This window comes from Tigriopus californicus, chromosome 10 (genome assembly GCF_007210705.1).
Source record: "Tigriopus californicus strain San Diego chromosome 10, Tcal_SD_v2.1, whole genome shotgun sequence".
Lineage (NCBI taxonomy): Eukaryota > Metazoa > Arthropoda > Copepoda > Harpacticoida > Harpacticidae > Tigriopus > Tigriopus californicus.
Window position 1 is genome coordinate 2,035,156 of NC_081449.1, and position 11,961 is coordinate 2,047,116.

Below are 11,961 nucleotides of genomic sequence, written 5' to 3' on the forward strand. Positions count from 1 at the left end.
ACTCAGCTGCTCTTCATAAACACAAAATAAAAGTTCATGGTCATGTGCCACAATCGAAGAGATCCAGGTAAGGAAAGCTTGGATGTTCTGGACATCAGATATTGAAGGCAAATTTGCGCCAAGTCATGAAGGGCACCAACCCTGTTGTGAGTGAGAGAAAATGCACGATCCATGGGACCAATAGACATAAAAGTGAAATATAAATTAAATGTGAAACCATTGATTTGATGAGTCGAGTGATCAAGATTGCCAATAAAATTCGAACATTGAGCGCTGAACCATGATTTCAATATTGTTTTGTTTTGTCTCTCCTGATTTATGATTCATCAGAGTTAATTGCCATAATTGAAATCCCACCCATGAATGTTTATTTGGGCTCAGTCTTTGTCACAATGGATAGTTCAAAACGCACAGCCATAACTGCCTCGTTTAGAGCTATGGAATGCGCCTCTATCGGATGGATTATTGCCTGCCCGGTATCTTTTTGTCGACCTCTTCGGTCCAAACTTTTCATTCATTGGCGCGCTTTTTCATCTATTTCTAGGTCTGATCTGAAAACACCCGATAGCCTACGTTTGCGAGATGAGCGAATTGGCAAGGCCCGCTTTCACTGAACAAGGTGAGTGTGCTAGAAGTTGCTGTTAGATGAAGACCTTTTGTTGTAAGATCGCATGATCTGTTGGGGGCCTTATTTCAAACGTTAGATAGCTCCAAACACTCGTGACATGCCATTGACGCAATTCATTTTAGGGACATTAATTAAACATGAGATGTTGATAGAACTAGCCAAAAGGTACTCAAGCAATTTGTAATACAAGAATGAGGAGTCGGACCTATCTGCCCTATCTTTGGTATAAGGTAGCAAATGGAGCGCAATCTAACATGCAGAACGTAAACCACATTGCGGAAAGCGTACCAAGGCTAACGATAGGTAGATTTCCTCGACCTTGAGGTCCTCAAATCAATAGTTCTGACAAAGGACGTCTCTTTGTCTCCTTACTTTATTCTATTCTATTTTAGCCTCCCAATTAATATATTCATTGGGGTCTAAAAGAATCATACATTTCATACAGGCCTGTTCCACCTTTTTAAAAGATTCCTCTAATTTAGCAAACTCCTTTTCTGTCTGTTCCGAAGCAAAGGTAGAATGATTTTCCAAATGCTTTTTCCTTCGAACTTTTGTCTCTGGTGTAAGGTCTTCAATACATTCTTGCTGAGCGTTTGGCGTGTTCAATTACTTGTTCATTTCCAAGGTTGACAACAATGGGATCTCCTCCCAAAGTTCCATGCATGGTGGGACATCTTGTTGAGAACTATGGACGCTTTCAATTAGTTTTAACACTCGGAGTTTTGTGTAAATTAACTTAACGACTGCGCCATCCTGAGTGCTTTGGATAACTGATCTTTATTTTTTATCAAGAGCAAAATGAGCAAAATGTACAATTAGTAGTTCTCACAGAGAGAAACACAGGAACTGGATCACTCTACAAGTCCAATCGGTTCAGACGGTTCTGACCTGTTCTTCTATTCTTGCCACATACCATGGATCGGTCCGAGACCAAAATTTGGATCAAAATACTGATGGGGCAAGCCTGATACATTCTGATACAAGGCTTGGTTTAAGCCTGCTTGACGGTGGCCATAATTTGTTTTATGTCTCTGGTAGACACTTGGACTCGGTCTTGGCAGATTTTGGTGGCAAATTCAAATGCTGGCTTTAAAAATGTTAAAATCTAGCCAATTCGTCTCGAATTTCCGAACCGTGTAGAGGCAAAGTTCCCCTCACTAGTTCAAAAAGTCGATCCCTTTCATCGTCACCCTGTAAGTGACGATCAAATCATAACAAACAAACCAAGAAGAGAGAGATACATATAAGGGCCCTTATTTGCAACGTCACTCGGCCCAAAGAAAACGGGAAAAGGCATGGTAGATTGATAAATAAATTGCTATTGCCTTGAATGCGATTTCTTTCCCGGACATTATGTTACCCGGGTCACAACTTAAACGTAAGATTTTGATAGAACTAGCCAAAAACAACACAAACGCCTTATAATTCGATAAAAAGGAATTAGCCCAATCTAGGGACCCTGGATTCAGAGACGCGCGAGGTTTGAGAAGTGGCTTCACTTCATTTTCTTCAAGGACATTGCCAAATTTTACTTGAAGACAAGCTGATTCATGAATATAGCATTTTAGAATGTTACTACTATTTTGTTACTTTCTAAATCCTTTCTGAACTCATCTTTCATACTATTAGATTGCTATAATAGTTTATTAATTCAGATTTACAATATCTTATGTGAGCTTCCTGAGTCTATCAAAAAAACAAGTCTCTTATACTTTACAATGTAATTTTGTTATCTCTTTTGAAGTGCTTTAGTCCAACTTGAGACTGGCAGCATGCAAAAGATCAGTGTGTCAACTGAATCTCATTGAGAAATAACATACTTATACCATCGTAATGACAAAAGGCACTCTTTACCCTGTGGAATGAGTTGGTTGAATCCATGGTGGATCAAATTTGCAATAAATCATTCACAGCGTTGCTCTATTATGCGATGCAAACGTGCCACCTCTTTTTAGAAACAACTGACTCCCTGTCGGGAAGGTTTCCAAACAAAGTCCATGGTGACTTTTGGCAGCCAATCAGATGGGTCGAATTTGATGACGTATACTCGACCTCGCGTATCTACGCCTATAGCCTAGAGAGCCCTCTACTACAGCCCAATTGACCTTATATTTGGTAGAGGCCGAACGACAAAGCGCCCTCTGAAGTGCAGAACGTAAAACATATTTCGTTCAGCGTAAGGCGTGTGTTAGACTGTCAGAAGCTACAAATTTCAGGATCGCCGTCACTGTCGCCGTTCGATTCTACAAGTATGGTGTTGAATTCCAATGTTCTTCATAGACTCAAGAGTTCAGCCATTTGCTCTCAACTGGCTCCTCTGGTCATAGACAATTGGATCTTGTTCCAACGCAAAACCTTCGACCATTTTGACGAGAACGGGGATCCGTACATCAGTCAGGTGTTCTTGGTGGAAATCTCGACCGGACGTTATATTCATCGGGCGCAAGGACACAAAGTGGACCAAGGGACCACCTTAGACCCAGATGTTTTGGAAAACAAACTGATGCATGTGTTTCTGTCCACCAAACCCTGTTCTGGGTTTCCCTTGTCCACGGAGAAGTTCCTCCCCGAATCCATGACCGTAATTGACTATCCTTATCGAAGAGAGGTCTCCAAAGAGTGTCAGTTTTACGTGCAGGGCTTCAAACTTGAACCCGGAGATGAAGAGAGCAAGTCGGAGCCAGGATCGTGTTGTGCTCCTTGTTTGGAGGCTTCGAACCAAACTCCTTTTGTGTCGGTCCATGTAGAAGGGGATGCCAATAACGACGAATTAGTGCCAGTACTAGAATCAAGAAAGTCTTTGACCTTAAACGAGCGCAAACCGCATATGACTGAGTTCATGGAGTTTGATTCTGAAATGCTTGAGACTGATATTGATGATCTTTGGCCGGCTAAGGATGATTCGATCCCCATTGAGGAGGCTAAACCCAACGACAATGTGGAAGTCAGTAAGAAGGGGTACAAGTGCACAAATTGCTCCCAAGTTTTTGAGACGCATAGCCAATTACGGAGTCATCGATGGAAAAGAAATTTAAAGCAAAGGAACAATCGAAAGGTTGGTTGTTTGGAGTGCAACGATACTAAGATTGTCACCTTCAAACATTTACGCGATCATGTCGCTTTGAAGCATCCAGATAAGTTGGGTGAGTACCAAAGTATTCTGCCGGAAGAGCCAGATGCCAACAGTATGAAACATCCCTTAAAGTGTTCCCTCTGCAACTGGATCAACAACGGAACTGTCCTTACTTTCCGACATAGAGAGCTGTACCATGAGTTGGGAAATCATGTTTGTGGTGATTGTCAGGAGCCCAATTTGACCTATTATGATCTTATGATCCACAACTATAAGAAACATTTCAAAGCCACCAAACCTCTTGCTCTTGCCACCCACGGGTTAGACATGGTGATTAAGGATGGAAAAGTTCAAGTGGTTAAAACGAAAATTGTGTGTCCAATGTGCCTGAAAGAGTATAAAAATGATTATGGCATGATTGATCACCTCCGGAAACATCATTCTTGGGGCATGTTCAATTGTGAATCTTGTGGAGAGGCGTGCCATTTTGCCAAAGATATTTCAGCTCACATGATCCAGTTCCACGGAGACAATCCCGAGTTGAAGTGCCCCACCTGTTTCAAAGATTTCAATCTGAACGAAGATCCGGAGCTATTTAATGCCCATTACAAGACATGCTATCAAATCTTTCGCAAGGTAATTATAAATGGTAGTTTTTAATGATGGTCACTCGAAACATCAACCTGTTGTTACAAAAGATATACAAAATGAAACAAACCCATGTTAATCGAACCCTTTGTAGTTGCTTCAAATTTTGAAATTGAGCCGAAATTTGCAAGTAGATAGGTAGTGAAACCTAAAAGAGAAATATAGACTTCCGATTTAGTTGCATCGCTTTGCCTTCCAATGTTTGTTCTTTGAGATGAATCAAAGAACAAACCGAAAATAAATAAGCGCCTTTGAGAAGTGCTCCTTCCTGAGAAAAAAAAAATGAAGAAACCTATCGTAAAGACGGAGTACTATGGCCATGGTCAACATGAACGATGGTGAAATCATTTTGGTAAGAAAGGCCTTTTGTCCCAATAAACTATTTGGCAAGAAGCTTGGATTGCCATGCCAGCCTTTGCCAAGCCGAGATTTAAGCGATAAATGCAAGTCATGTTTTAAAGAGCAAAGTTCAGAAAACCCGTGCCTTCAGAATACAATTATTCCTTTTCGTCAAATTATTTAAAAAAACTTTCTCAACCATGATATGTCATGATTTAGGTTTGCCTTTGATTTCACTACGTACCTCCTGAATATACACTATGAGACCCCATGTCGGAGTGATAGACATGGAGATATTTGATAGATTGATACAACATAACTATCAAATAAATGACTGAAAAATGGATTGACTCAAATAGTTAGCAATAGGCTAACAGCTTACTCATCATATTGACTTGTTCTTTATTTGGTATTTTAGGGAGAATCGAGATCATCCTTTCAATGCCACGTATGTGGCAAGCAGTACTTGGTCAAGAGGAACCTGGATCTGCATATGAACATCCATCAAGGGATTCTCCCATTCAAGTGCACTTACTGTGCGTTTGGGACTATTCATAAAAGTGTTCTGAAAGATCATGAGCGATCACACCTGGCCAAACGCGCTCTGAAGGATGGGACTAGTACAAAAAGTGTATTGCATCAGTGTGAACAATGTGGAAAACAAATGAAAAGTGTCAAGCTCTTGAAACGTCATGTCCGTGTAGTACATGAGGGAAGAAAACAAAGTTTTGAATGCAAAGATTGTGGTGAAATCTTTAAGCACTATGTTGCCCTCTACAAACACAAGAAACACTCGCACGGCTTCGTTTCTAATTACAAACATATTGAATGATTTTTCATCTAAAATGATAGATTAAGATTTCCTTGCTGTCATCTTCTTTCATTTGGAAAGGTGTGATGAAATGTTTGCCAATAAAGCGATAAAAAAATCGATATTATTAACTCTGTTTATACCAGTATTTGATTTATGCAGTGTGTAAACCGTCGTCCTCCTTCCACATGTTTCTAATTGAAAACAGAATATTGGTGTATTTTTGAGGATATGGATAAACATAGGTAGGTTTCTTCATATAGTAGAAAACTGCATTGAGTTTCTTCTTTTCAATTACCAAAAATTTATGAGGTTTATTTAATCTTCAGGAAACATTAAATTTCTTGCAATATTTGACAAAAGGGCACTTTTACAATTGATTCAGATTTTGTGGTATGCAATGGATTATCTTTTGGAGCCCAGTGTTATTGCTTAGGACGCTTTTGTTCACTGCAAGGTGTTGGCTTTTGAGTTGGATCAAACGGATCAAACCCATGATGAATGTACCCAGGAATGCTGTTCCTTTTTTTCCTGACAATCCCAAACATAAAAAGGGGCTTGAATTGATGTAACTGTTAAAAACTTAATGATCTGGCAAGGGGTTTCATTCTCCATCAGATCATGATGTATAGATGGTAATAACGTATGAATGGTAAGGGGTAGTAGTACAACTCTAAGAGGGGCTAAAGTCATCAAACGACTCCAGACATGTCCCTGTTCCGAGCGTCTAAGAGAGAGCGTTGGGACTTAACTATCTTGAGAAGCGGCGAATCCGCCATGACCTCACTTGAGCCTACAAGATCTACTATGTAAAAGACATAATAACACTGACTCAACTTGACTCATGGCGACCTTTGGTCTCCCTCAAACCAATACAAAAACCCTATCAAACCATGGGTGCTGTGCAGGGTGTATTATCGCCCGAAAGTGCCACTCTGAGATGGCATACTTATTTCTTGACCAACCGCGTCCTACGATATTGGAATGATCTGCCACTGAACGTCCGTCCGTTCGGCGGCCTCGAAAAAGATTTTAAGTCAAAATTAGACGGTGTTGGTTGAGTTGGAGACATATTTGAAATATTTTTCTCATCCAGTTTTTTCCCCCTCTTGTTTCTTCTTCTCTACTTGAAACTATATTTTTCTTTTCTCTCATCAGACAATACCCTTTATACATTGAAAAATGTCTTGGGTGGTCCCAAACGTTAAACAATAAACTCGATAAGATTCTAGACTTGACAATTGGGTATAAAGATAATGAATAACATGAAATCACACGAAGTTCCCCAAAATAATTTTGGTGTCAGTAGTAGCCAGGACCATTGAAGCAGTCTTTGAAAGCGATGATTGATTCATGAGGTTTCTTGCAAAATCTAAGATTTGAGCGCTGTTAACCTCAGCGTATATGTTTTTTTTGCAGATCCAATCTGATACCAGACATGCCATACCATAGCAATATTACCTATCCGAATTAGTAAGTGGTTACTTGTCTTGTTCCCAATAAGAAATATATCACAAATCGCTGAACAAAAAGCCCCCCCGGGCTTACAAAACACAAATACAATACACGTTTTTTCTGGCGTTCACAACTTGAACCTACCAAAGCCAATGGCAAGCCTGTAAAAGGAAAACATCATTTTTCTTAGCCTAGAACAGATACACACATAGTCGCAACATAAAACCCACCAACAACCCATCTTCTTGCTTCTTGCCTCTTGTATTTTTTGGCCAAGATTCCCTTCTTCATCAATCATGGATTTCCTGGTCCAACTCCTGGACAGGCTCAAGACTCCGAAGGAATCGCTGAGTTTGATCCACGTCGTGGTGCAAAATTGGGTCATTTTCCATCGAGACACCTTTGACCATCTGGACGAAGATGGAGATCCCTACTTAAATCAGGTTTTCCTGATCGACGTCTCTTGTGGGCGGTACATTCATCGAGCTCAAGGCCACAAGGTGGATCATGGAACCACTTTTGATGTAGACGTCCTAGAAGACAAATTAACTGAAGTGTTTCTGAGGACCAAAGTCTGTCCGGGATTTCCCATCCGACAAGTGACAGATTCGAGCAAGTCTTCGAAAGTTGTGGACTTGCCTTACAAGAGGCGTATTTCGAGGGCGTGTCAGTATTACTGGAAGGTAGAGGAGGATGCTCATCCTTCGCTCACTTGTCCACCTTGTGCCAATGCTTGGCAAGAGATCACTGCCAAGAATTCCCAATTCGACGTTTTAGCAAATATTATGGATCACGTTCTGGACCAAGATGCGGCTTCTGAGAACGCCCTCAAGTTGGATGGCGAAACTGAGAACAATCTTGAGGGCGATGAGGAACTGGATGGTGCATTGGAAGATTATGAAGACGGAGCTCTGGATGATTACGAGCTTGACCAAGACTCCTGGCCCCCTCAGAGCCCAAAAATTGTGAAAAAGATGGAAGTGGAGAAGAGGACCCGTAAAGCTAAGACGAGACCTGAGGTGGAAAGTACGGGCAAGATCTATAAATGTAGTAAATGCTCAGAATGCTTCTCATCTCAAGCCTTATTGGTGAAACACCGACGAGCATTGAAACGAAAGAGAAGAGCTCAAAGGAAAGTCGGTTGTGTGGAGTGCAAGAATAACGATATCGCCACTTTTAAGCAGTTAATCGAGCATGTGGCCTTGATGCATCCCGACAAAGTTGGTGAATATGAGAAATATTTGCCAAAAGAACAAGATATTGATATGATGAAAGAACCTCTCAAGTGCTCGATTTGTGATCTGGTCAGCAATGGGAGTGTCATGAACTTCAGACATCGAGAGACGTATCACGATCTCGGTGATTATGTGTGCAGTGAGTGTCAAGAGCCGTGTTTAACTTACTATGATATGATGGTGCATAATTACCAAAAGCATGGGAGGGCCATGGATCATATTCCGCCCAGCTCCTTTGCTTTGGAGACCACTACCACCGAGGACGGCAAGATTGGGTTTAAGAAATCCAAGTTGATGTGTCAAGTGTGCTTGAAGATCTACAAGAAAGACTTCGGACTCATTACCCATATGCGTACCAAGCATTCCTGGGGCATGTTCAATTGCAAACCTTGTGGGGAGTCCTGCCATTACTCCAAAGACATCTCCGCCCACGTGGTCAACTTCCACGGTGACAATCCAGAAGTGGAGTGTCCCAATTGTTTGGAAGTGTTTAACCTCCAAGGTGATTCGACCGCATTTGAAGCCCACTATCAAACATGTCTGCCCAGTTCCAGTGAGAAAGGACCGTTTCAATGTCAGTATTGTGGCAAAGAGTACGCATTTAAACAGACTTTGGATGCCCACATCAAGATGCACCAGGGTATTATCCGCTTCAAATGTGGCTATTGTGAGTATGGGTCGAATCATAAACACGTGTTGGCCGAACACGAAAAGATGCATCTCCGTAAGTTGGGCCTGTCCACGGAAGTCCCGGACGAGAATCAGATTCATCAGTGCGATAAGTGTGGAAAACAATTTGGGAACCGACGACAAGTGAATAAGCATATTCGAGTGATTCATAAAGGTATCAAGCCCACTTTTCAATGCAAGGAATGCGGCGAGTTTCTCAAACATTCTGCGGCTTTGTACAAGCACAAGCGGGAACGTCACGGATTTGTCTCGAAGTCCTCAAAACCATGAGGCGTCAAAATCATTGGGCATGTTATTAATATTATTATTTTATTACATTTTAGATTGTTCTAATTTGAACAAAGTTCCTTAACGATTTGACTTATTCGAGAAGATCTGAGTAAATATCGTAGATTTCTAAATTTTTGTCCTTCTGAAATATAATTCCATAGGTTTTCTTTTTTGTGTTAGATCTATTTTTGTTCCGCTCCAATCATTTTTTAATACGTTTTCACGGTTGCATCTCATTAATGAGATTGCATACATCGTATGGTATTACTATGGGTAAGAAATATTTTAAAAAATCAAGTATTTTGGTGGTTTTACGAGACTTAAACAACTCGAGTAACATTTTTTTACAAAGTTATTGCTCCTTGGGTAGAGAAATGCTTTCATCTTGCCTTCAGGTTAACGAAAAACTTGGGATTCAAAGCAAACTCATGCCCATTGCTTATAAGTTTAGGTTCATTTCTTGCAGCATCCTGAAATTGCATTAGAGGACAAATAACTTTCAATGAATGGCCTGCAAATTCAGTATCCTCATTCTATGAGAATCTAAGACACTCGTGTACGGACAACTTAGATTAAGAAACGTAGAAAAAAATAAGTTCTTACTTATTACATAGCTATTACGAAGAGGCCAGTTTTGTTTTTAAACGTTATGATATCTAAGTGGCATTATTTATCAAAATAAATAAAAAAAAAAAAAAAAAAAAAAAAAAAAAAAAAAAAAAAAAAAATTAATAAAAAAAAAAAAAATCATAAAGAAGAAAAGCCCTGGCCAATTCTTCGTAGACAGATATGGCGAGCCTGATATCCATTTTTATCAACAAAATTGAACTCTTCAAGTACTCCTAGGTCTCCAAACTTTTCCAAATCATTTAGCAAAATCATGGATTTTGGAGCCAAGATATTAGACAAGTTGCAGGCTTTACCAACCCCATTAAATGTCTTTCACCTATTTATTGATAATTGGATGTTATTTCAACGCAGCTCATTCGATCATTTTGATGACTTTGGCGATCCCTACATCAGCCAGATCTTCTTGATTGAAATGTCAACGGGTCGATACATCCACAGATCCCAAGGTCAGACCGTGGATCGTGGAACATCTCTCGATTTAGAGGCCTTAGCCTCAAAACTGACCCAAGTGTTCCTTGGCACCCAACCTTGCCATGGGTTACCGTTTCAGAACAAGGCCTTGGTTTCAAATACTCTGAACATCCTGGAATATCCTTTCCGGCGATATGCATCTGAACAATGCCAGTTCTACTTTAACGTTTCTGAGATGAAGTCTGAATCCATTGATGACGAAACCAAGCCTTTATCTCGTTGTCCTGCCTGTCAAGAGGCGTGGCAAGAAGCCAGAGCGATTCCCGTTGACTCTGGATTCGGTGATGACATTCTCAAGATGGATCAAGATGATCCAGTTGAACATCTAGTGAATTTTGACTGCGACATCAATGAAGATGCGGATATTTGGTCGCATCACACTAATCTGCGTCCCAAAGTAAATGAAGTGAATAACCAAGTACCAGAAGATACTATTGCAGAAGAGCCTTCGGAATTGCGGAAAGCGTACAAGTGCAAATGTTGCTCGAAAATATTTCAAACCCAATCTGCACTCACTTGCCATGCTCGGAAACGAAAACAAGAGGAACGAGCCAAGCGAAAAGTAGGCTGTCGAGAATGTGATGACTCCGATATCGTCACTTTTACTCAATTAGCCGTACATGTCGCCAAGCATCATTCAAACCAATTGGCAAATTACACGAACTTTTTCCCTCATGAAGAAGATTTAAGTTTGATGAAAGAACCCATGAAATGCACTGTATGTGATATGATCAACAATGGCAGTGCCCTAAGCCATAGACATCGAGAGATCTATCACGATCTGGGAGATTATTCATGTGCAGAGTGTCAGGAACCTTGTCTGACTTATTACGATTTGGTGGTGCACAATTATCAGAAACATGGGAAAGCAACAGACCACATCCCACCCAGCCCAAGCTCTTTGAAGGTCATTGTCCATGAGGATGGCAAGATCGAGTACAAAAAGTCGAAAATAACCTGCCAAGTGTGTCTGAAAACCTACAGTGGTAGCCTGGGTTTCGTGGCTCACATGAGAAAGAAACACTCTTGGGGGATATTCAGTTGTCGACCTTGTGGAGGCTCTTGTCACTTTGCCAAAGACATCTCAGCCCATGTGTTGAACTTTCACAAAGATAGACCTGAGATTGAGTGTCCCAATTGCCAAAGGATCTTCTGTCTAGAGAAAGATCCGGGTGTTTTTACGGCCCATTTCCAAAAGTGTGCTCCTCTTCCGATCGAAAGGGGACCTTTCCAATGCCAGTTTTGTGGTAAAGAATATGCATGTAAGATTAGCTTGAACGCCCATATCAAAATGCACCAAGGAATCATCAAGTTCAAATGTCAGTACTGTGACTTTGGGTCAAATCATCGGAATGTGTGGGTGACCCATGAGAAGATGCATCTTCGGAAATTGGGATTGTGCCCGGAATCTGAGGAGCATAGACAAACTCAGCAATGTGATATATGCGGAAAACAGTTGGCCAACCGATTGCAAGTCAATCAACATATTCGCGCCATGCATAAAGGATATAAAAGGACGTTCCAATGTAAGATATGTGGAGAGTTCTTGAAGTACTCGGCCGCTCTCTACAAGCACAAGAAGGAGCGGCACGGATATGTGCCGAAATCGGCCAAATTGACTAAGTGAAGGTAATCATGTGTAAAATTTTCAGATGATCGGTTTCAGTTTTAGCTTAACCGAAACTTGTTCACGATGATTTGTTGTTGTTTT

The 11,961-nt window shown here is 40.8% G+C and overlaps 3 protein-coding genes across 10 annotated transcripts in view; all 3 read left to right on the plus strand.

The window, feature by feature from the left end:
• The window catches only part of LOC131887706 (zinc finger protein 546-like), a 43,809-nt gene that overhangs the window by 12,685 nt on the left and 19,163 nt on the right, over positions 1-11,961 (plus strand). Inside the window, exons 1-4 of one of the 6 annotated variants that reach the window (XM_059236359.1) lie at positions 28-67; positions 545-619; positions 2,845-4,337; positions 5,107-5,635. The exons of 2 other annotated variants lie outside the window; for them this stretch is intronic. In XM_059236359.1, coding sequence (XP_059092342.1) covers positions 583-619; positions 2,845-4,337; positions 5,107-5,520 — 1,944 coding nt within the window. In that variant the 5' untranslated portion in view covers positions 28-67; positions 545-582 and the 3' untranslated portion in view covers positions 5,521-5,635. Of the gene's footprint in view, positions 1-27; positions 68-544; positions 620-2,844; positions 4,363-5,106; positions 5,636-11,961 lie in introns of those variants that run through there. 3 more of the 6 variants (XM_059236358.1, XM_059236360.1, XM_059236361.1) reach the window with 3 other exon arrangements.
• Positions 7,238-9,318, plus strand: LOC131887708 (zinc finger protein 184-like; the record flags this gene model as incomplete). Its single annotated transcript, XM_059236362.1, is given in 1 exon segment — positions 7,238-9,318. A coding segment is annotated over 1 exon segment (1,899 nt). The 3' UTR covers positions 9,150-9,318.
• LOC131887709 (zinc finger protein 26-like) overlaps positions 9,969-11,961 on the plus strand; it is a 12,143-nt gene continuing 10,150 nt past the window's right edge. For 2 of the 3 annotated variants that reach the window (XR_009374055.1, XR_009374056.1), the window contains exon 1: positions 10,015-11,879. Coding sequence is in view for 1 of the 3 variants with exons in the window: in XM_059236365.1 (XP_059092348.1) it covers positions 10,030-11,877 (1,848 nt within the window). In the remaining 2 variants the exon portion in view is untranslated. Of the gene's footprint in view, positions 11,880-11,961 lie in introns of all 3 variants that reach the window. The other variant, XM_059236365.1, reaches the window with a different exon arrangement.